General features: G+C 57.4%; 1 protein-coding gene across 1 annotated transcript in view; it reads right to left on the reverse strand.

Moving 5' to 3' along the window:
- ACTN4 (actinin alpha 4) overlaps positions 1–23,642 on the reverse strand; it is an 89,090-nt gene that overhangs the window by 7,717 nt on the left and 57,731 nt on the right. The window contains exons 2-12 of the mRNA XM_023229339.2: positions 22,620–22,734; positions 22,216–22,335; positions 18,277–18,363; positions 17,164–17,251; positions 15,107–15,185; positions 13,829–13,910; positions 13,001–13,086; positions 8,487–8,579; positions 5,723–5,953; positions 4,981–5,128; positions 1,022–1,172 (exon numbers count right to left, since the gene is read on the reverse strand). Coding sequence (XP_023085107.1) covers positions 1,022–1,172; positions 4,981–5,128; positions 5,723–5,953; positions 8,487–8,579; positions 13,001–13,086; positions 13,829–13,910; positions 15,107–15,185; positions 17,164–17,251; positions 18,277–18,363; positions 22,216–22,335; positions 22,620–22,734 — 1,280 coding nt within the window. The remainder of the gene's footprint in view (positions 1–1,021; positions 1,173–4,980; positions 5,129–5,722; positions 5,954–8,486; positions 8,580–13,000; positions 13,087–13,828; positions 13,911–15,106; positions 15,186–17,163; positions 17,252–18,276; positions 18,364–22,215; positions 22,336–22,619; positions 22,735–23,642) is intronic.

Here is a 23,642-nt window from a genome sequence, read left to right on the forward strand (position 1 = left end):
ACCCCTGAGGGTGCTGCATCTGTGGCCTTGCTCTCCTTGGCCTGGATGTGGTGGTGGCAGGACCTCTGGGGTGCCCCAACTGTGCCCAAGAAGCAGCTGTGGTTTACAGTGCTGTGACGGCCCCATGGGACTCCTGCCTCTGGCTGAGCCAATGGGGAACCCTCAAAGCACCCGGGCAGTGGGGGGTAGTGAGTCAGGGAGGAAACCAGCTCTGCCCGGCAATGGGGCTCCACTGGGTATCAGGGCTGGGCCTTGGACTCATAGGAATAAGCAAACATTTGGGGGTGACTGTGGTGGGGTGGGGGTGTCAGTGGAAAGAGCAGTTATAGCCAAGGATCCTATTTTTGAGCAGACAGCTATTTTGGGAGCCCTGCTACCCCTCGAGGGCCTGTGGATTTTCCATGAAGTAATGGCCTGGGCCTCCGCTGCCTGGGCCCGCCCTGCTGCTGGCCGCCGCGCTGGTGGAATAAGGCCCCATTCACCAGCGCGAGCCTCAGCGTACTAATTGTGTACACAAGTTTATCTGACTGGGTGGGGAGGAGAAGGAGCCCGGCTGCCTGGAAGCTCTTACAATAAGTGTATTCTGAGCAAGAAAGGGAAGGGGCCGGGCAGAACAATAGGCTCACTGTGCAGCCCGGCTCCCTCAGGGAGCTGCGGCTGGGAGCAACGGAGGCCGGGGCCCATCCCATCAGGGGGCCAGGGCCTACCTGGGGTGGCCAGCAGGAGAGGTGGCACCCCCAGGGACCCCCTAAAGCCTGAAGAATCAAGACAAGGGGCCAGACACCACCCTTCTGCTAGAGAATCCAGATCCTTCAGGTGTCCCATCTGGGGCTGAGACAGGATGCGCAAAAGGCCTCATCCCATAAGGCCCTTCCCTGGCTTCTGGAAGGAGGTGAAGTTGGGGCATTGGGGACGCTATTCCAGGCCTTGAGGCAGGCTGGGCCTCGGCGTGCTGCCACCACCAGTCTGGGCAGGCTGTGGTGGTAGCCAGGTGATGGGAGTGTCCTGAGCCCGCACGTACTTGAGCTCCTGGGCAATGGCGGCGATCTGCTCCACGCGGTCCTGGTGCGCGGCCAGGTCGCTCTCGAAGGCCTCGTGCTTGCGAATGAGGGCTTTGATGTCTGACAGCGTGGCTGTCTCGTAGTCCCGGTGCTTCAGCATGGCTTCCTTCCCTGGTGGGGGCAGAGAGGCACTTAAGACCACAGCACGGCGGCTCTGGGGCAGGAGTCTGGAGTGGCTGTCCAAGCAGAGGGAGGGAAAGAGAGACTGTGGACCCCACATCCTTCCACGCCATTGACGGTGGCATGGAAACTTCCAGAACCTTTTTCCGCACCCTCTAGGGATCTTTAAGCCCAACTGTAACTTGGACAGACCTGGATGGACACTTCAGGGTTGGTAAGCCTGAGAGAGATATTCCATCTCAACCCGTGCGTCCTAAACTTAGCATCTTTCTTTTTTTTTTTTTTTTTTTTTTTTTGAGACGGAGTCTTGCTCTGTCGCCCAGGCTGGAGTGCAGTGGCCAGATCTCAGCTCACTGCAAGCTCTGCCTCCCGGGTTCACGCCATTCTCCTGCCTCAGCCTCCCAATAGCTGGGACTACAGGCGCCGCCACCTCGCCCGGCTAATTTTTTGTATTTTTTTTTTAGTAGAGACGGGGTTTCACCATGTTAGCCAGGATGGTCTCGATCTCCTGACCTCGTGATCCGCCCGTCTCGGCCTCCCAAAGTGCTGGGATTACAGGCTTGAGCCACGGCGCCTGGCCAACTCAGCATCTTTTATCAGTAGGAAACCATACAAATCGGGCTGTGGTAGCACGGCTTGAAAAGGTAGCACCTGTTTCTGGAGGGCTTTGATCCAGAGAAGCACCGGGGGTCAAAGCCCATGTCCCAGCAGGCTTGGGGAAGGGGAAGCATTGGAGCCAGCTTCTTCTAGGAGCCTGAGCCTGCACCCGCACCCGCACAGGTGGCGGTTGTCTCCCATGTTTAAGTGCCCCACGCTGTCCTAAAGTGTCCTGTGTGCAGTGGGGTGGGCCTACCGTCAGGCCCTTTGAAGGAGAGGAGGAACACTGTTATTAGTCCCGGATCCTGGCTAATTACACATCCTAGAACCACAGCTCAAGAAACCCTGCAAGCAAGTGAAGGTCTTTAGGGAACCACAGGGAAAATGCCAGTCTGGGAAGGTGGCTGCACCCCAGCTCCTACAGGGGCCCTGCCTCAGGGACACCAACTTGGGCTTCCCCAGAGTGGTAGCAGAGATCCCCTCAGCTCTATCCCAGCGCACCTGAAAGCTGCCCGCCCAGTGCAGCCACCAGGGCCTCTCTGGGTCTGTGCCTTCATCTGTAAAATAGGGCCAGCCCCAGCACCTATGTGGCATGGAACTATTCTCTAATTTCAGTGAGGTGGTGTTCGAGCACAGCAGGCATGAAGCCAGTACCAGCATCACCTCAGCCTCTCCCGGTCTCATCTGTCAGGCACCTACCAGCCTCCCCCTGGGATCGGCCCTGGCGCTGATGGGCAAGAGGTGGGTGGCCTGAGAGATTCTGGCTCCACCGGCCCTGCTGCGCAGCCCTGGGGCAGGAGGCTCAGCCACAAGGCAGCCTTGCAACTCCCTTCTCCAATTGCTTTCTCCCAGGGGCGGGAACCAGAAACAGCAGGTGACATCTCCCTCTGCCTCAGCAGAGTCCCGGAAGGGTGCACCAAGAGGATGTGGGCAGCAGGCCATGGCCACGGCTACCTGGGATCCAGGCCAAGGGACAGCCGGAGTGGGGACAAGGGGTCGCTGGGGGCTGGTCGTATTCCCAGGAAATCAAGTCTCTTGGAGAAGCATCCACGATGACCCTTCCACTGCGGGCTGTGGGGGATGGTGAGGGGCGTGGAGCGAAGGTCGCCCACCCACCGCAGGGCGGAGGAGGCTGCTATGACCAGACCCTGGGGTGTGGAGGGCCTGCCCGTCCTGTTTCACATAACTGCTGCTTGAGAGGACGGAGGCTCTGAGTCTTGGGAATTAGTAGTCCAGCCTGCCTGGGGGTTCTGGCGGACGCCATGGGCAGACCCGGGTGGATGCCCAGCCAGGCAGAGGTGGGGCAGGGATGTGTGGAGGCCACTGAACCAGTTGGGCCCTGGTCGGAGACTGACTGGCTTCTAAACACCTCAGGTGAAGGCTGCCCCAGAGCCCTTCTCCCAGGGGAGGAACGCCAGTGGGGCCACCACACCCAGCCCCTCGGCCGCAGGAAACCATCTGCAGGGCCTCACGGAGCCCTGTAGAGGGACGGAAGAGCTGAAGGGTGGGCAGAAAGACCCCCAGAAGGTTCAGCCACAGGGCAGTGCCCAGGCCTCCATGGATAAGGACGGCTGGAGCCACCTGAGCTGTCTGTTGAACGAATGAGTGAATCTGGGAAGGGATGGAGGCCACCAACCCACACAAGATGGCATCAGTGCCAACATGCTATCCTCACACTGGTGCCTTTCTGCCAGGCAAGAGGGAAGTGCGGCATTTGGCCTGGCCAGGCCCTTCCTTCCTCCTCACCATCCACTCTCATCTGCGCTCTTTTCTGGCAGCAAAGGGGCTGGGCTGCTCTGGGGCTGGCAGCTGTTGCGGGCATGGAGAGCTGAGCTCCTGTGAGGAGGACACGAGCTGGGCCGTGACCAGGGCTGCGGGCCATGCGGAGCTGCATACTCGTATGTGGCCAGGGTGGGGGGGGGTGAGAAACTGCACTGAGGAACGCAAGGAAGCGCTCAGCTGGGCGGAGTGGCGGCTGGAGGGCCAGGGAGACAGCACTGGGAAGGAGGTGGCCAGAACGGGAGAGGAGTCCTATGGATGGCTCTTGTGGCTCTCCCAGGCCCTGGCAGCTTTCTGAAGGCTTCCAGACCCCTGGGATCTGGAATCTCAACCTTGGCGTGACCCAAAGGAAGGCCAGGGACGTGATGGAATCCCACATCCGGAGCCAAGGGCCAGGGAGCTGCAGGGCTGCTGAGAACAGAAAGTGCAGCTGCGCTCCTGCAGGGGGAGCCAGGCCTGGGAAGGAGGCTGTGGGAAGGGATGGGAGGTGGGAGGAGCGAGCAGGTGGGCCATGCTGAAGGGTGGGCCGCAGGCAGTGGGTGAGCACTGTCTGCCATCCATCCGGGTCCCGCAGTAGGCCCAGGAGGCAGGCCCTTGCCTAGCCCAAGGGACGTGCCAGTGAACACAGGCTCCCCAGCCTGCCGTCCACGCTCACAGAGGTGTGGGAGAGGGGAACCGACTCTGAACACAGGGTGCGGTGGATGGAAGAGGCCTGCCCCGCACGCTTGCCCTGGATGGGGAAGACACGCAGAGGTGACAAAGGGACGGGTATAAGGCCACTTCCCTGAAGCGCTGGAGGGAGCTTGGCTGTGTTCTTGGATGACTGACAGGGGCCCACCTGTAAGTAATCTCTGAGGCAAGGGCAGACTGGGCAACAAAGAGGACCTGGCCCCTGAATGGTCCCTGCTTCCTGGGGCTGGAGGAACCCAAAGCAGCATTTCTTTCCTTTTTTTTTTTTTTGAGACAAGGTCTTGCTCTGTCACCCAGGCTGGAGTGCAGTGGTACGATCAAGGCTCACTGTAGCCTTGACCTCCCTGGCTCAATCGATCCTCCCACCTCAGCCTCCTAAGTAGCTGGGACCACAGGTGTGCACCACTATGCCTGGCTAATTTTATTATTTAAAATTTTTTTTTTGTATAGGCAGGGTCTTGCTATGTTGCCCAGGCTGGTCTCAAACTCCTGGGCTCAAGTGATCCTCCTGCCTTGGCCTGACAAAGTGCTGGGATTACAGGTGTGAGCCACTGCACCTGGCTCTAAAGCAGCATTTCTGACACACACACATGCTCCCAAGCAGCAAGAAAGGGGACCTGAGAAACAGACCCAATGCGGCAGGGGGCTGTGTGCGCACCCTCATGTGCGCCTGAGAGACAGGAGGGGAGCGCAGGAGTGGGGCTGGGCAGGGTGGGGCAGGGCTGGGCCATACCGTCAGTCCAGGCCTCGTGGATGGAGGCCTTCTGCCGGAACTTCTCTGCCAGGTGGTCGAGTCGCTCCAGCCTGCGGATCTCATTCAGCAACCACTCCTCGTAGCCCTTCTCAGCCTGCTCCAAGTGCTGCCAGCCGTTGTTGATGTCCTGGGGCGGGGCAGGAGCAGGCAGGGCTATCAAAAGGAAGCAGGGGCACCCGGGGGAGGTCTCCAAGGGATGCTGATGGGAAGCTGGCAGAGCTTGGCTGGGGTCATGTCTGTGCCATACTTTGCTGTTATATCTGGATGCCTACACAGGGCCCCCCAGCACTCGGCAGGTACAATCAATTCTGGCTTAACAAAATGAATGTGTGAACGGGTGAGTGCATGAATGAATGGATATCATAGATGGGGAGGTGGTAACCGTCCAGGGCGCACTGCCCCTCTGTTGATGAAGGGCCTCACGCGCATGGCGGTCCTGCCATCATAGCAGACCGGGACTCCAAATTCACACCACTCCACACCCACACAACCCGTGGCATGGATTTGGGGTGGGTGTAAAATACCCAGTGAGGGCCAAAGGGGAGCACAGTGCCCAGTGAAATGTACCCCTCCCCGAACCCAGCATCCGAAAGGCCGTGCCGTGTCCCACAGGACATCAACAACTTAGGAAAGACTACGCTGGCCAAACGGTGAGCCCACAGGCAGGTCTAGGGCTGCCTCTGCCCCTCACAGCTGCTCCCCTGTGAATCCTGGCGCTCACCGAGACCATCTTGCCCTCAGAGGGCATGAAGGCGGGCCGGTTGCTGAGGCGCAGCTTGGTCTGCAGCGTGTTGAAGTTGATCTCCAGCTGGCACTTCTCCTGCACCTTGGGTGGCTTGTGCACGCGCCGGTAGTCGCGGAAGTCCTCCAGCTTCTGCTGCATCTCCTGGATAGTCTTTTGGGGCACACGGTCCTCCAGCCAGGGGATGGTGCGCCGGATCCACTCCAGGAGCTGTGGGCCCACAGAAGCCAGAGTGGCCTTTGTCGGGGGCCCTCAGAGTGCTGATGGGCTGTCCCCCAGCTTACGGGCACATGGGATCTGGATCTTTGAGGGCCCCACCTTAGGGGCTTGCCCCTGCTCCCCAGCCCAATTTCTCCACGACGATTCCTGCTGGAACCCCCCGACCCAGAACTCTGGGAGAGTGGCCCCTCCCTGTCCCTGCGTCGCTGTACTATTCTCTTGTTACTTCCTGTTCCTGCCTGTGCTTTTGAAAGGCAGGTTCGTGCTTTGTCATCCAGGCTGGAGTGAAGTGGCACGATCATAGCTCACTGCAGCTTCAACCTTCCGGGCTCAAGCCATCCTTCCACCTCAGTCTCCCAAGTAGTTGGGACTACAGGTGCCTACCTCCGAGCCTGGCTGATTTTTAAGTTTTTATAGAGAAGGGGGTCTCAGTATACTGCCAAGGCTGGTTTTGAACTCGTAACTTCAAGCAATCCCACTTTAGCCTCCCAAAGTGGTGGGATGACAGGGGTGAGCCACCATGCCTGGCCCATGCCTTTGCTCTCAGTCTTTTCCCTCAGGTCTAAGAGGGGAGACCTCCACTCCCATGACCCCGCCAAAAAGGTCCCCTTCCATGCTGTCACATGCCCCACTGCCGCTGTCTTCACTGAGCTCCATGCTGAGAGCCTCACTGCTTCCGGGCTCACTACGTGCCTCAAGGCAAGGCCCACAAGCCCACCTGGCTCAGTCTGGCTACGCCAGTGCGTGCACTGGGCCTGGGACATAAATTAGAAAATAAAATTGAAAATGAAACAAATAGATACTTTTAGGAGCTACTCAGATTTTTGATGGAGTGAGGAAGGGTAACAAAAAATTGGACACTCTAAAACAATTCTAGGCCGGGCACGCTGGTTCACACCTGTAATCCCAGCACTTTGGGAGGCTGAGGCGAGTGGATCACCTGAGGTCAGGAGTTCGAGATCAGCCTGACCAACAAGGTGAAACCCCATCTCTACTAAAAAAAAATACAAAAATTAGTTGGGCATGGTGGCACGCACCTATAATCCCAGCTACTTGGGAGGCTGAGGCAGGAGAATTGCTTGACCCTGGGAGGTGGAGTTTGCAGTGGGCCAAGATCGTGCCATTGCACTCCAGCCTGGGCAACAAGAGTGAAACTCCATCTCAAAAAAATAATAAAACAATTCTAGAAGAATAAAATCAGTTATCTGCCAGCACGGGCAAGCTGGAGAAGTGGTTCCCAAATGCCAACTTCTGGCAAAGTGAGAAATTCAAGGACAGAAATACCCCTGTGTGGATACATTGTGAGGCGTGCTGCCAGCTGCCCTTTCTTGGCAACGGCTGGGGTTCTAAGAATAACCTTTTTACCTTATCTTGGTGTTAGAAGTGCTGGTGGTAACAGATGGTGATGTTTCTTTTTAAAACATCCGTAACTTGGCAAAATAAAAAGCTGGCCATCTTAGGTTGGACATCAAATAGTTTTTCAAATTTTTCTGGTCTATGAGATACGAAAATCTAGGAACCACTGGTTCTAGATGAGCAGTCAAACCACTGCTCTTTGGGGAATTTTATTTTATTTTATTTTATTTTATTTTTATTTTGATGGAGTCTTGCTCTGTCGTCAGGCTGGAGTGCAGTGGCGCAGTCTCAGCTCACTGCAACCTCTGCCTCCCAGGCTCAAGCAAATCCTCCTGCCTCAGCCTCCCTAGTAGCTGGGACTACAAGTGTGTGACACAATACCCGGCTAGTTTTTATATTTCCAGTAGAGATGGGGTTTCACCATGTTGGCCAGGCTGGTTTTGAACTCCTGACCTCAAGTGATCTGCTTGCCTTGGCTTCCCAAAGTGCTGGGATTACAGGCGTGAGCCACTGCGCCCAGCCTTTTACTTTTTAAATATGGAGATTTCAAAAATGAAAAGCCTCCAGAAAAGATTAACTAACCACCCTTATTTCCAACTGAAGCATTGAGTTCGGGCTCTAGAGAAGGGCTGCCTGGGCTTGAAGCCCAGCTCTCTGTCCCACCAGTCATGTAACAGCAGGCGCGTGCCTGACCATCCCTGGGCCTCAGTTTCCTCACTTGGAAAGGAGGATAATCTGAGTTCCTGTCTTGCTGGGCTGCTTGTTTAGTGCCTGCACAGGGCCTGCTATCCTGCTGGTTCCCAGGCCCCTCTCCATCCTTCTGAATCGCTCTCTCCAGGGCCAGGGCACGGGAAGAGGGGCTTTCACAAAGCTCCCCAGGTGATTCTAAGCACTGAGGTGCCCAGGAAACACTGTCCCTGAGCATCTCTGTAGGAACCCAAGCTCGGGAGCCCAGGGACTGAATGGCAAGGTGGCTGCCAGTCTGACCTTAGCCTTGTGGAAGCAAATGGAGAGGTCACACACTGGCTGGCTAAATGCCATGGTCTGTGACCGCGCAGACTTTCCTAGGTCATCTCGCTGCCACACCTGCTTTCCCACTGTAAGAGTCACAGTGACCTGTGGCTGAGGGTAACGAGGTGGCCCTGACTTTCACTGGGGGGACACTCACGTCACTGGCCAGCTTCTCGTAGTCCTCCATCAGGTGCTCGTTCTCTTGGTTGACAGCCAGCACCTTGCAGATCCGATTGGCGGCAGTTTCAGCCTGGAGGGGAGCGCACAGTCAGGGCTGCCTGGGGGCTGGCCACCCTCCCTCCTGACAGGCATGTCCCTTGAAAACAGCTGGTCCATCCAAGGCCCACAGAACTCCTCACAGAGGGGAAGGAGAGGAAGCACAGTTCCAGTGAGATGGTGCCTTGTCCCAACAGGCCTTGTTGGCATCCTCACTGCTAACTGCAAAATGCCCCTAGGTCCAGAGAGCCCAGACCTGGGAGGCACCGAGGAAGGTCAGGGAGCCCTCCCACTGCTGCTCGCAAACCCTCTAGTGCCCCGCACAGAGGAGAGTGAGGCTGGATGGGTTGGCTGTGTTGGACCTAAGACCGTGGAGGAGTCTCTCCCGGTGGGAAGGTGAATGGATGGGAAGCCGAGAGCTGGAGAGCTGGGGGCAGCAGAGCAGGGGCGCCCGGGCCCCAGAGGAGCCTGGTGGTCCATGCACAGGAGCACACTCAGGCCTGTCCTCTCTCCTGCCTTGGAGGCAGGGTTAACAGGAGTTCCAGGGGGCAAAAGTCACCATCCATGGGGCAGAAAAGCACTGGGACTTTGGAGGGTGAGAGTGGTGGACATAGTCCCTGGGCGTGAACTACAGGAGAGCAGCCTGCCCTGTCCTGCTGTGGGGCAGTGAACAGCGTAGAGGAGGCGGGGGGTGCACACAGGGAGAGGAAAGACCAGGTACCTTTCAGGAAGCACAGAAAGGGTCCAAGAGGAGGAGTTGAAACGGCAACAGAACAGGAACAGAAAGAATGAGGAGGGTCTACAGAGTGATGGGGAAGGAAAATGGAGAGGCTTGGCCAATGGCTCAGAGCCAGCGCTGCAGGCAGCGATGCCCAGCTTCTCCCCTCCACACACGGCACCTGGAGACAGGCGGGGAGGTGGCAGCCGGGGCTCATGTGAGTGCACACACGCACATGCACACACCCTGCGCCATGCTGCGGGACACACACCCAGGGCCCCAGGCGGTGCTCCTCAGAGATGAGGTCCAGGAGGTTCCTCGGCCAACGAACATGGGCCCCAGACCAGTGTGGAAAACAGCCAGGGCTGCAGCTTGTGGGGGTCACAGAGGTCAGTCCCTGACTCCTAACTTGGCAGAGAAAACTGGCACCCGAAACTCAAGTCCACTCTGTGAGCACGGGGCTGCCCCAGGGCAGGGGAATCATGTTTCACTGCTGAGTTCCCACATCCAGCTTAGGGCTCGGTGCACTGGTGGTGCTCAGGGTTGCTGAATGAGTGAGTGAATAAAGGAACGAGGTGGGAACGCTTCAGTGACTGGAAATAAATGATCAGGACAGAATGGGCACACCAGCGCTAGGCCTGGGGTTCGCTCTGCATTTATGAAACACGAACCCTAGAGAGCACTTTTGCAAGAGCTCGGACTGGCTCTGGGGAAACGATGGTTGCAGGAGCAGCACCACGTGGCCGTCCTGAGGAGCACGCAGGGCCCCGGCACTTTCCGTCCTGACCGGCCAGCACGCGGCAGCCGGGCCTCCGCCACCCCCTCAGGAGAGGGGCCAGCGACAATCCTCCAGGCCTAGCACCTCAGCACCCTCCCATGCTGTCCTGGGCTCGCGTGCCAGTCCCTGCTCCCCCAAATCTCTCAGCGCCTCCAGACTGGAGTTCAGCCTTAAGCACAGGGGAGCAGTGTGGGTAGAAGGAAAAGCAATCTCGGCCGGGCGCGGTGGCTCAAGCCTGTAATCCCAGCACTTTGGGAGGCCGAGACGGGCGGATCACGAGGTCAGGAGATCGAGACCATCCTGGCTAACACGGTGAAACCCCGTCTCTACTAAAAATACAAAAACTAGCTGGGCGAGGTGGCGGCCGCCTGTAGTCTCAGCTACTCGGGAGGCTGAGGCAGGAGAATGGCGTAAACCCGGGTGGCGGAGCTTGCAGTGAGCTGAGATCCGGCCACTGCACTCCAGTCCGGGCGACAGAGCAAGACTCCGCCTCAAAAAAAAAAAAAAAAAAAAGAAAAGCAATCTGATGAGGCCATGTGGTGGGCAGGGGGCTGGCTCAGGGCCCGTAGGGGTGAGTCCAACGGCAAACATGCTGTTAGTTGGGATCTATGGTGATGAATCGTCCACTGCTGCTGGTCCCTGCCCATCTTCCTGCAGGGGTGTGGGTCAGGGGTCCTCCCTCTACCCTCTTGGCCCGTGCCCTCTAGCAGAACACTCCACACACAAGCTCCAATCGCATGCTGAGGAGGTGAAGAGGCCTTTCTGGCCTGAGGTTGGGAAGAACCACACTCCCCACTACTGTGACTCCCCCGGCTGCTTACAAGGCACCTGCCGTGCCAGACACTGTGCTAAGCCCTTTGCCTGCAGGAGCTTGTTTCACGCCCAGAGCAATCCTGTGAGACTGAGCTACAGTGATGCCCATTTTACAGATGGGGTAGCTGAGGTCAAGTGACCTACCCAAGGTCACAGTACCAAGAGGTGGCAGAGTGGGGCCAAGCCAGACTGACGGTGGGTAATGGACTTGCTAGATTAGGGGCTCGAAGCAGGGGGTCCACAGAAGGTACAGCCCCTGCCTTCTAGCTTTAGGAACAGCTCTCTGTTTCCCTAAAATTTAACTCCTCCTCTCTCAAATGGGGCTAACTGTGCCTAGCCCTCCTAGGGGTGTGCACAGGGGCCCTCTGGAAGCCTGTGCATGTGAACGGCTTGGAGAGCGCCTAGTATGTAGTACATGCTCAGTAAACAAGAAGCGATTCCACCTCCTCCTTTGCACCTGTGCCAACTACTGACACCAAAGCAGGCATTGGGAGTGTTGCCTGAGGTACTTCAGAGACCACAAGGCAAGCGGGGGGAGCAGTGCTTGGGCCTCTGTGTGAACGCTGAGGGCCCAGCAGGAGCCGTGGGGCAGCATAAGGTCAGCCGGGCCCAGGAGGGCGGCTGCTGGCACGCACGCTCTGCGGGCTCCGTCTGGCCTCTGGAAGGCTGGGACCGTGAGTGCAGGTTGGGCTGCATACGCTGAGCCTTTCCTGGCAAGAAGCAGCTGCAGAACTGGGGTAAAGCCCAGTGCTCCCCACGAAAGGGCCCGGCAGGGGCAGGCAGGTGGTGCAGATGATGGATAGGGCAAGTGGGAACGCCGGGCGGTCAAATCCCAGCTCTGCCATTGACTGTGACACAGGGCTTCAGTTTCCCCACCTGAGAGCCTGGGATGCCACTACCCACCTCCCAGGGTGGGCTGTGTTCAGAGAAGGTCTGTGGCTCCTCAGCACAGGCCCAGCACCGGCCAGGCAGGAAACCAGCCCCAAGGGACCCTTCCAAGTCAGAGCCCAGCAGGGTCAGTCTGTGTGGTGTGGTGGCCCGCAGCCTGGCCAGGGCTCCAACCACAGATGGCCGGCGGTGAAGGCAGGGTCTGCAGCCCCAGCAGCGAGGTGTGCCCGGCCCAGCTCACCTTCTGAGCCCCCGAGAAAGCGTGGTAGAAGCAGGACACGTAAGTCATGATGGCCTTCTCATCTGGCCTCAGAGTACCCACAATATCTGCACAGAGAGAGAGAGAAAGAGAGAGAGAGGCAGGAGAGAGTGAAAGACGCAGGGAGGGCGGCCGGGCCGGCCCGAGGCTCATGCGGGAGGAAGAGCGCTTGCTCTGGACTGGAAGCCAGCCCCAGGCCTGCGTGGACATGCCTTGTGGGGCTTTGTGGGGTCCGAATGGGGTGCATTCCTTTTCTAACCAGGCCTGGGCTGGAGACAGACCAGCCGTGAGTCCTATAAAGGCAGCTTCGTTTTGGGCTGAAGGAGTCAGTTGCTAAATGATCTGTCTGAAAATGTGAGCGAGCACCCACCACCACGGAGTAAGACCCTTAGGGGCTCCCGTGGCCCTCTGAATGAAACAAGAATTCCTCATCCCACACCACAAGGGTCTTGTGGGGCCTGGCCCATCACTGCTTGTCACTCACTCCTCTCTAGCTGGTCCTTGAATAAGCCAAGCTTCTTCCTGTCTCAGTGCCTTTGCCGTGCTTCACCCTCTGCCTGGAACACCCATGCCCCAGGCTGCATCTAGCAGCTCCTGCTGCAAGTACCTGCTCATGTCACCCCTCCATGTTGACAGTGCCAACTGAAGGTCACCCCAGTCATCTCTGTCCCCCCATCCGGCCCTATGTTCTCTATTCCACTCCTGTGACAGGCCAGGTGTGTCTCTCCCACTAGCATGAAGTACCCTGAGAGCAGGGACCTTGCCTGACCCAGTGACCAGGGTATCCTCAATGCCTGGAAAAGCCTGGCACAGACGAGGTACCCGATAGGTGTGTGAGCTAGGGCTGAGGGGCAGCAACACCAGGGAGCAGGGGGTGGCTTCCAGTCAGAGAGAGGCCACTGCTGTCTGCAAGAGAAATGAGGTGAGCACGGGAGGCGAGAGGCAGCGGCGGCATTGCACGGTGGCGACGAGGAGGGCCTGCCTGGCCCTGCCCGGTACCTTCTGCGCTCCCGAAAAGGCATGGTAGAAGCTGGACACATAGGTCATTATGGCCTTCTCGTCGGGGCGGGCCGTGTTCACGATGTCTGCAAGTGAACGACAAGGGTTAAACTGCCCGAGGCAGGCGGGCGGGGTGGAGGCATCACTCACTGGGAGCCATGGCCTTGGGGGAGAGGGACCCGCAGAGTGACTGTGACTTGGGTGGGCTCAGCCACACCCTCAGCCCCGCCCTCTCCCATGGTTCTGGAAAGGACAAGCCTGTGGGAAGCGGATTAAAATGAGGCCACTTTTGTTCTCTGAGAATGGCCTCAAAGAGTAGCAGGACAGTCAACTCCAAGGGCCACCAGAGGCCAGAGACACAAGTCCCTGCTGGGGCAGTGCATGGCTGGGAAACGGAGCAAAGCCGGAAAGGAAAAAACAAAACACTCCACTTTGGCGGGCTCCATACTCCATGCCTGCTGCAGGTAGGGAGGGAGAGGCCAGGCTTGCTCGCAGGAAGCCTGGAGCACCCCTCCTCAGCCACCTTGCCCTTCCCCAGCCCTGTGGAGATGTAGTCTCAGGAGGGCTGATCCTTTAGCTCCCCCTCCCCATACCCTTTCTCCATCCCTGAAGGAATCTGGCCAGCCCAGGATGCCCTCGCTTTGTCTCCCAGGGCGACACGGCTGTCCCGAGTTCTCCCGGAATCATTCAGCCCTTCTCACTGGCTCTGCCAGCTCCCCGAGGTGACCCAAAGCTCTGACGTGCCCACAGGCCCTTGCCCGAGGCCAGCCCTGGACAGATAAGGCCAGCAGGAAGCACAGCGCTAGCTGAACAGAAGAGATGACTTACCCTCTGCATCCAGCATCTTGGGGATGTCGAGGTATTTCTCGGCCACTTCAAAGGCATTGTTCAGGTTGGTGACAGGGTCGTCCTGGAAGGAGGCAAGTGGGGACAGCAAGAAGAACCCCATCAGGGCAGGGTGCGGGAGCAGGAGGCAGGCAGCGCTGGCCCAGAGGGAGAGACCCGGGAAGGCTAGGGCTGGGGTTTCTTTAGGCAGTTCTCAGCCACGTGTGGTGTGTGAGCGGGAGGGCACCGACTGGATAAATTCAATTCCTACTCACAGGAGTGCTTCGTGAAATCTTTGGGGGACAAACCATGGGCTTTTTCTCCAGAAAAATGCAGGTGTACCCTTTTCATACAATTTCCAGCCACCCACAGACCCTAGATTAAGCCCCCTGCCCTAAACCCTGGTTTTCATGTTGACTGGAAGATGTAAGCCAGACCCGAGAGAGCACTGGGGACTGGGTAAGGAGAGCAAACCGAGAGCTCCCAGGTCCCAACCACCCTGAAGCGTCCCCCAGCCCCCTCAAGGGCTCCCCACTGCTTACAGGACTAAAGCCCACTGCACCCCAAGTCTCCCTGGCCGGGACCTAGCTCTCTTGCTCGCTGTGGCTGGAATGGGCTGGGTGCCGTCTGGTGCCTCCCCCAGGAAGCCCTCCTCTGGCCCTAAGCTGCCTCTTCTTCTGGGGCCCTTCCTGGCTCCTGCTGCCTTGGGGTGCACTAGCCTCCCCCGCAGCACTGCTCTGACCTCATGCCCTGCCACCGCATTCAGCCTGAGCACATGTGCATGGCCTGGTGTGGTGCTTTGCTTTGGACACAATTTTTGTCCTGCCTTCCCCCATGAGGCTGGCAGCTTCTGGTGAGCAAGGCCTGGGTTCGTACAGGCTTTGTACAGGCAAATGAGAGCAGGACCCTGTATGGGCAACATGGGCTGGTGATGGTTTGGAATTCCTTGCCCTCTGCCCAAAGGTTCTAGAATCCAGAAGGTTGAGGAAGGGGAGTTATAAAGCATGGCTGGCCAGGCCCTTAAATAACCCCGGGTTGGTTGTGGTGTCATAGAGGGAGAGTGGACAGTCCCCGAGGGGAATAAGGAGAATAAGAGAGGTGAGAGTCAGCCACCAAGCCAGGGGGCACGGGAAGCCTGCACAACGCTCTCCCAGGCCACCCATCTGCGTGCAGAACCGGATCTGGAGGCTGGCGATGGATGGACATGGGGATGGTGACCCAGAGTTAGGGGGTCAGACAGGGTGCGTCTGTGGGCCATCAAGGGGAGCTCGAGACACCCACCTTCCTCAGCTTGTCATACTCAATCAGCTCTGGTCTGTGCCGGTGGATCAGGGCATTGAAGGCAAGACCGTCCTTCCAGCTGAGGAAGGAAAGGCAAAGGTTATAGGAAGGCCCGCTCACTGTCACGAAAGTGCCGTATGGCCCTGCGCACCCACAGCAGTGACTAATTCTCATTCACTGAGGTCTGGCCTGTGCCAGGCACTGCATGGAGACGGTGTGGCAGAGAGGCTGCGAGCATGACCTCTGGGGCCAGGCAGTCTGAGATCAAATCCTGACTCTTCTGCCTACTGACAGCGTGATCTCGGGTAAGCCAGGCCATCTCGGTTTCCACATCTGTACGATGGGGATAGTGACACACCTGCTACACAGGGCTGCCGTGCGGACTAAATGAGTAAATGCTTGGATCAGTGCCTGACTCATGACAACTGCTTTATAACTGCTAGCACCTTCCATGAGAGGCCGCCCTGAACCGGACAGACCGCTTCGGGGGAGGTGGCCACTGCAAGAGGCCGGTGCCTGTGCTGTGTGGCCTCCACACCCTGGTGGACCTGACTTACAGGAAGGCCAGTCCGTGGGCTGGCTAAATGCCAGGATTTCGCTTGGCACGGGGGTCTCTGGAGGAAAGGGATCTCCCCAAGGCCACAAGTTGGTCAGTTACAAGCTAGATGGGTCACATTCTCCTCCCTGAGACCCTCTAAGGGTTGGTTCCCGCTGAGGTCAAGCTCGATGTCACCTCCTCAGAAAGGCCACCCAGGGAACTTTCTTCATTTGACTTCCCTGTCTTTGTGCAGCACTTCTCACTGAAGTTATGCTGCGGGATTACTGGCCACTGTGTTCACAGCTGGTCCCGCGCTGTGGTGTACACTTCCCACAAATGGGGACTTTGGGTGCCACTGTATCTCCACTAGTGGCATGCAGCAGGCATGCTAGATACTTACTAGTTGAAGAAAATGAATGGAAGCTATAGGAAGATTCAGTCAGTTAGTGGCAGGAAAAAAAAGGAGACACACAGAGAAGAGTGACCAAGGGAGGGACCACATGCTATCAGGGTGAGCACGATGGGAAAAGCCCTCTGCACCCAGCGAGGGTCCCTGAGAGCCTGAAGCCGCTGCATATCCCACGAGGCCCTGCTCTTCATTCCTGTGCGGGCCATCCAGGAGACTCAGAGGGTGGAGCCACAGGGCAAACCGGATTTGACCTCAGGGCCGCCCCCAGAGCCAGTGCTCCCAAACACTGGTAGGCCTGCCTTTTGCCACCCCCTGGACCTCATGCAGCACTGCCCATGCTCGCCTCAGCTACGGCGATGGTGGACACGTCTCATCTCCCACTCACTTTGAGGGAAGCAGGTTCATGGTGGAGCTGAGGCTTGTTCATCTTAGCAGCCACAGAGTACATTTTTCCCCAACACAAAATTCAATAGCAACTCTAAAAACAATTCACTCTTGAGCTGTCAAAATAAAGGAAGAGGCCAGGGGCAGGCAGTGGCTCACATCTGTAATCCCAGAACTTTGGGAGGCCGGGGTAGGAGGACTGCTTGAGCTCAGGAGTTCAAGTCCAGCCTGGGCAACACAGGGAGACCCCATTCCTACTAAAAATAAAAAAAAATTAGCCAAGTGTGGCTGCGTGCACCTGCAGTCCCAGCTACTTGGGAGGATGAGACAGGAAGACCACTTGAGCCCAGGCCAAGACAGCAGGGACGAGCGATCGCACCACTGCACTCTAGCCTGGGTGACAGCACAAGACCCTCCCTGTCTCAAAAATGAAGACTTTATTGTTGCTTCTGAGAGTCACCTTGCCTGGGGACGAAGAAGGTTCTATTAGGCCAGCGAGAGGGCTGACCTTACGACCTTCAGCCAGGATGGCTGGGAAACTGCCTCCTCTTCCTCAGAGAGAACCAGGTGACCTTCCCATGGGCTTGTAGGGCCCATGGCCAGGGAGGGGCTGACTGAGGGCTGGCATCTCACAGACCACGACAAAAACACAGGAAACAGAGCAGGTGGGAGGAAGGATCTCAGGTTGCTAGAGGAAGGGAGACAATGAGCAGGACTGGTGCTCACCTGATGTGGAAGTTCTGCACATTGACGTTCTTATACGGGGCTGTTTTTCTCTGGCACCAGAGAAGAAGCCCTTCCTTGGCTGAGGTCTCTGCAAAACACACAAAGACAGTGAGCACTGGCTCAAAAATAAACCCTCAGAACTCAGCCCAAGTTGGATGGGACTTTCGGCCTCAGGCCTAGGGGTCAAACAAAACCCAAGGGGAGAGGACCTCAGTCCTAACAGCAGCAGCAGTGATAGCAGTGGGACGGCCACTCCCATTCCGGATGCAGATGGATGCTGCCAGGCCCAACTGCCAGGACACACAGCCTTGCTTAATCCTCATGGCCACAAGGAGAGTCGCTTGACCAGGGCTGCCCCAGGAGGTGGTGGTGTCAGGGCCTGAATCTGTGCCGTGTGCCTGGCCACCAAGCCCGTGCCTTTCACCACCAGAACACACTGCAGACAAGCCCTTGACACCGGCCTTGGCCTCTTTTGAACAAGGTGAAAAGTCAGCTGTGGAGAAGCCTAGGGGGCCCTTCTGTTCCCCGTGGATAGCTCAGCTGTCCTTACAGACTGGGAGCCCTTCCAGGGCAGGAAGCACATCTCTCCCGGTCATCACTGTGACCCAGCACCTGGGAGCCCCTGTACGCTGGCCCAGGTGGCTCTGCCCATCCTGTGTGCACACAGGTGCTTGCAGGGAAGCAAAATCGTCCATTCCTGGACGGCATGAGCTCGTAACGGGTCCATGGGGGGCAAGTTTCAAGGATGGGGATGTCGAACAAACACAGAACCAGGCCCAGGCGCAACTCTCTCACTAGTCTGTTCTGGGACTTGGGTTCCTGGACTGTAAAACGGGCCCAGCTATCCTTGTCCATCTCATGAGGGTGGCATGAGGGTCCACTGAGATGAGGCTGTGAGAGCAAAGGCACTTGGAGGGCACTGGAGCCAAGAGGCGGGCGGCTGGCAGGAGCCTCCCTTCACCTGCCACCCACTGACTACTCCTGTGAGGGTCAGGCCCTGTGAGCGACCCCAATGAAGCAGGAACAGGCTTGAAGCACGAAGACCACACTTCAGCTCTCCTCTAACCCGCCTTGACTCAGGTGGGAAGCGGGCGCAGTACAGGTGGCTCTCACCTTCCACGGAGATGTCCTGGATGGCGAACCTAAGGATGATGGTCCAGATCATTCCCAGGGTCATCTTTGCGTTGCCATCCACAATCTCTGCACACAGGGAAGGGGGCAGAGGACAGACGGTCGTGAAAACCAAAGTGAGGCTCCTCCACCCAATCTGAAGGTGGCCTTCCAGCCCTATCTAGAGAAAGGCTCCAAACCACCCCCTGGCTGCATCTCCCAGGCCCGTCCTCCTCCCTCTCTCAGGAGAAAATGCATGGAACAGTCTCTGGGCAGCGCTGTTCCAGAGCCTCCTGCTACTGAGCGCCTGCAGGCTTCTGGCCATGAGGGTCTCTGGCCCTGCAGCCAGCTCCTTCTCCTGACCCAACTCAAAAAACCACTCCTCCAAGAGGCCAGTCTCAGGTGTGTGGCCTCTGTTCATACCTCTCTCAACTCTCAGTGCTCTGTACATTTCTGCCTTCATCTGCATACCTCCTGACTACAGGGGAGCACCGCAGGCCCACGCTCTCAGGCAAAGGTAGCCTTTTTCATCTCTCGGTCAGCAAATGTACGCTACATTATTGTTTATTGCAAATCTGTCCACTTCCTTCCTATCCCACTGCCAACACTCTCGTCCAAGCCACTCTCATCTCCAGAGTTCAATGAGGCTACCTCCTATGTACCCCTCCCGCCCACAGTCCACGTCGACACAGCAGCCAGCATGGTCGGTTTTCTTCTTTTGAGACAGGGTCTGGCTGGCTGGATGGAGTGCAATGGTGTAGTCACAGCTCACTGCAGCCTTGACTGCCTGGGCTCAAGCAATCCTCTTGCCTCAGTCTCCCGAGTAGCTGGGACCACAGACACACGCCACAACACCTGGTTAGTTTTTAAACTTTTTGTAGAGGCTAGGTCTTGCTGTTACCCAAGCTGGTCTCAAACTCCTGCTCAAGTGATCTTCCCGCCTTGGCTTCCCAAAGTGCTGGGACTGCAGGTGTAAGCCTCCATGCCTGGCCCACAGGGAAAGGGCTCGCCCTGAAGGTCCAGGCCCCGCCATCCTCCCAGATTTCTCTAGCTGCATCCTCTGGAGAAGCCAGGCTCTTTCTTGCTTTGAGATGCTCACACCTTCTGTCCACCCACAAAGCACGCCCCTAGCCTGCAACCCTCAACTGGCTGGTCCTTCTCATCGTGCAAGCTTCTGCTTGTGCCACCTCTCACTGCGGCTTCCCTGACTGCCCGTCCCAAGGAGCTCCCCCACCCGCCACCCAGTTCCTCCCTCCCTGGCCCCTGTGCTGCCCCCAAGCCATCACTATGTGAAATCATGTGTTGGACGGGCTGTTTACTTGTTCACCATCTGCCAGCCCTCATGAGGGCGAGGCTGCTCTGACCACCACTGGATCCAGTGCCTGGAAGGCCGGTGAGGAACAAGCATGACTGCTGTGTTGTCAGGAAGGGGAGAGCACAGGCCCAAGGCCAGGTGGCCAGGCTGTACGCTTTCTGAACTAACCTAAAAACAAACATTTGCAGCCAGGTGCGGTGGCTCACACCTGTAACCCCAGTAATTTGGGACGCTGAGGCGGGTGTGGATCACCTGAGGTTAGGAGTTCAAGACCAGCCTGGCCAAGATGGTGAAACCCCATCTCTGCCAAAAATACAAAAATTAGCCTGGCGTGGTGGCAGGTGCCTGTAATTCCAACTACTTGGGAGGCTGAGGCAGGAGAATTGCTCGAGCCCAGGAGGTTGCAGTGAGCCAAGATTCCACCATTGGAATGAGCCAAGATTCCACCATGGCACTGCAGCCTAGGCGACAAGAGTGAGACTCCATCTCAAAAAATAAAAATAAAAAAAAATACTTGCTGAAACTTCTCAAAAGAAGGGCTTGGACCACACCTTCTTCAGCCTCAGCAACTAAAGAGAAAAACCTCTGCAAGGCCCAGGGCAGCTGTGTGTCTGAGGCTGGATGAGAGAAGGCAGTGCCTCGTCCTGGAGTCCACCAGTCAGGCGTGCCTAGGGCAGTCCTCCCCACTTGTCAACACGCCAGATGCAAGGAGGACGGTGAAGGGGCTTCCAAAGAAGACAGAGGGGCTCCACTGCTGCAACCACTCTTGGGAAGGGCTGGGCACAGGGGTGAGTTCCAAAGCTAACTGCAGAGCTGGAGGCACAGGACACCACAGGAGACCCTGCTCACTGACCTCCGAGCAGAACACTCCAGGGCAGGCTTGCTTGGAAGCAGGTGGAGAGGTCACAGAGAAGATGGGGCCCACCTTCCCCCGGGGATACACCCAGAGGAAGGGGGTGTCCATGAGCCACCGCTTTCAGGTTTTCGGAGGAGGAAATATGCTCATTCTGCTGCCCAGAGACGGGAGGGACCCAGTGTCCACCCTGTCCTAGGGTTCAGAGCCCCAGACCCAGAAACTGAGCAGCGCCACTTGCTCCTTAGTGCAGCGAGGCAGCTCGAGCCTCAGGAAATCTATGCTGTGCAGCTCCCGAGGGCTGGGCCTGCAGCGCTGGGCAAGGCCGCAGCTCCCCAGCCCAGCGGGCACCGGTGCAGCTGGTCACGGGGGGCTTAGGGCTTAGGGCTTATGGAGTTCTGGTGAGGAGAGGAGGATGCGTTTCTCATGACACATCCACCAGCTGCTTCTCTGACCTGCAGCTGTGCCTCCGGTCCCTCTCATCACCCCTACGGGAAGCCAATAATCCCGCGAATGCCCGATCATGTGGAAGGACAGGGGAACAGGGTGGGGTGGGGTTCTCAGGTGCCTTGAGCCCCAGGAACGCCTCCATTAGGCTTTGTTCCGAGGCCCCACGGTCACAGGGACTAGGAGTGAACCAATTTGGGCATGAACAGAGAACATTTTTAGACCAAGTTTTTCTCCAAATGAAAACTGATGACTGCCATGGGTCTCTCCTCTAACTCCTCCTGTATTTACAGACTAGCATTTGAGCAAAATAAATGCAGCTGTGAGAAGCAGAAGGCTGGAACAGAGCCCAGAGGAAAGATCCATGCAAGGACAGAAAATCTCAGGGCCTGACTGAATTTTTGGGTTGTGATTTTTTTAAACAAACACCAACCACCTCGACTGTGGCATGCAAGGCTTGGCACCCCTCCTCGCAGAGGTCCTGGGCCAGAGCAGAGCCTTGGAACTCAGTACACACATTCTGGCCCGGAGTCTTGGCCAAACTCTCAGAGCCCTGTCATTAACGGCAATTAGTTTACTTTGTTTTTCTAGAAGCTGGGACAACATGGATGTCACGGTGAAGAATCCTTACCCTGACTAATGAGAGGAACTGTGAGCCCACGCTGCTGGGGAGCTTCTGAGCTCCATCAGACCTCGCCTGTCTCTAAAAGTGCCTGGGAGCTCAACCCAGGGGCCCCTGCCAAGAGCCTGCTGCTCTAGTGAGGCTACAGTCCTGGTTATCTACATGGGGCCCAGGAGGATCCTGGGGTGGTCAGAGGTGAAACTCTCCAAGCCTGTGCACACAGGGCAAAGACTGGGCACTGACCTTTGGCCAGGCACTCCCTGTCCCGATGCCTGACACGGGGCCTCCAGTCCCCTTCTCTGATACAGGGCAGGGCATAATGAGAAAAGTGTTCCTGGTACAGAGAGAGGCTGTGGCACGTGTTTGCTACTGTCTGCTGAGCCTGGCACAAGGAGAACCAGTGAGGGCGACCTGAGTGCAAGTCAAAACCATTCCTCCCCCTACAGAAGCCGCCGCCCCCATGGTTGGGTGGGTTGCACTTCCTAGATTTGGACTGTGTCCACCGGATTTTTCCAAGGGGTTGGGGGAGCTTGTGGGCTCGGCATGTATCAAGAGCAGTTGTTGGGATCACTGCTGAGTATGTACTGGGGCTCTGAGTGCCCCAAGCACCCTACCACCAACAAAATTTCTCTTCAGAATGCAGATGTTGTGCCTCAGAGCCTGAAGGTCAGAAACAGGACCCTCACTGCTCCATCTCCAGCTCACCTTCTGCCCCGATGGAGACCAGCTTGACGCCTTTGCTGGCAATAAAGTCCAGTGCTTTGTTCACGTTGTTGATTTTGTGCACTCTCATTTTCCCCCGCTCTGGCTTAGGTAACCGCTCCCCTGAGAAATGCACAAAGAGAAAAGAAGAGGGGGCGAGACAGAGAGAGAGAGAAAGGGAGATAGGGAGAGAAGCTTTAGAGTCTCCTCTGTTCACCCAAATCAGGTTCCCCTGCTGGACCACCAGGCCACTCCGGCCCCACCCACCCGGCCGCCGTGCAGCTGCTAAGGGGTGCTCTTTCCTCCTCAGGAGCAAAGAGACAGCTGGGTGGGCAGCGTCTCTGGGGACTGCTGTGGCCGAGCACCTGTGCCAAGGCTGGGCTGCACTGTGTGGCTGGGAGCCTCACCTGATATGACCTCCAGGAGCAACATGAGCTTCAGCCCGTCTCGGAAGTCCTCATCGATGTTCTCGATCTGTGTGCCTGCCTTCCGCAGGTGGGAGTTGCACCACGCCGTGAAGGTCTGAGGTGGCAGAACAAAGGGTAGAGGGCAGAGTCAGCCTGGCTGTCGGGCTCTTTCCACACACCTGCCAGGCTACAGCCCTGACCTCAAGAGAACCGCAGCTGCCACGGAACACTCACCCACACACACCGCACAAGCCCGATACACACATTGTTTCTGATCCTCACAGTGACCGCGGGAGGCAGATGTGAGGAAACTGAGGCTTCAGGTGATTAATGACCCACCATGAGACCATCCAGATGGTAAGTGGCAGAGCTTGGATTTGAACCCAAGTCTGTCAATTTTGGCAACATGTGCTTTTTCCACACCCCCGAGCTGCCTCAAGGGAGGCCAGTACAAACATCAGACAAAAGTGCCTCAGCCCACCGCTGGCTCACTTGGTCACATAAACACGACTGAGCATCAGGCTCAGCATCAGTCGTGTGGAATCAACAGGTTGGGCTCCTGCCCTCACGGGGCTTGTTTTCTTGATGAAGGCCAGCCCTTCATCTGCCGGCCAGACCCACATGCCCCAGCTGGACCCTGGCTTCCTTGACCGGCGGCTGCTCTTCTCAGGCAGGAGCTCAGGCTGCCACATTCCAATCATGTGCACACATACAACCCAGAACAGGAAAGTGGCAGGAAAAGAAAAGCTCCCATAAACGCAGGATTTCCTCAAGTCTCTCTTCGAGCTTGGGCAGCCCAGCAGCAAGCCCTCCCAGGAAAGGCCAGGAACATAGAGCCTCTGAGCCTGGGCACATGCCTACATGCCTGTGTCGTCTGGTTTCCTGTGAGCAAGATGCCCCCGCCCCTCTCTCTCCTGGAGAACATGCCATGTCCCATCCTTCCTATTCTTCTGTTGTTGTTGTGGAGATGGAGTCTCACTCTGTCACCCAGGCTGAAGTGCAGTGGTGCAATCTTGGCTCACC

The sequence above is a fragment of the Piliocolobus tephrosceles genome, chromosome 21 (assembly GCF_002776525.5).
Source record: "Piliocolobus tephrosceles isolate RC106 chromosome 21, ASM277652v3, whole genome shotgun sequence".
Lineage (NCBI taxonomy): Eukaryota > Metazoa > Chordata > Mammalia > Primates > Cercopithecidae > Piliocolobus > Piliocolobus tephrosceles.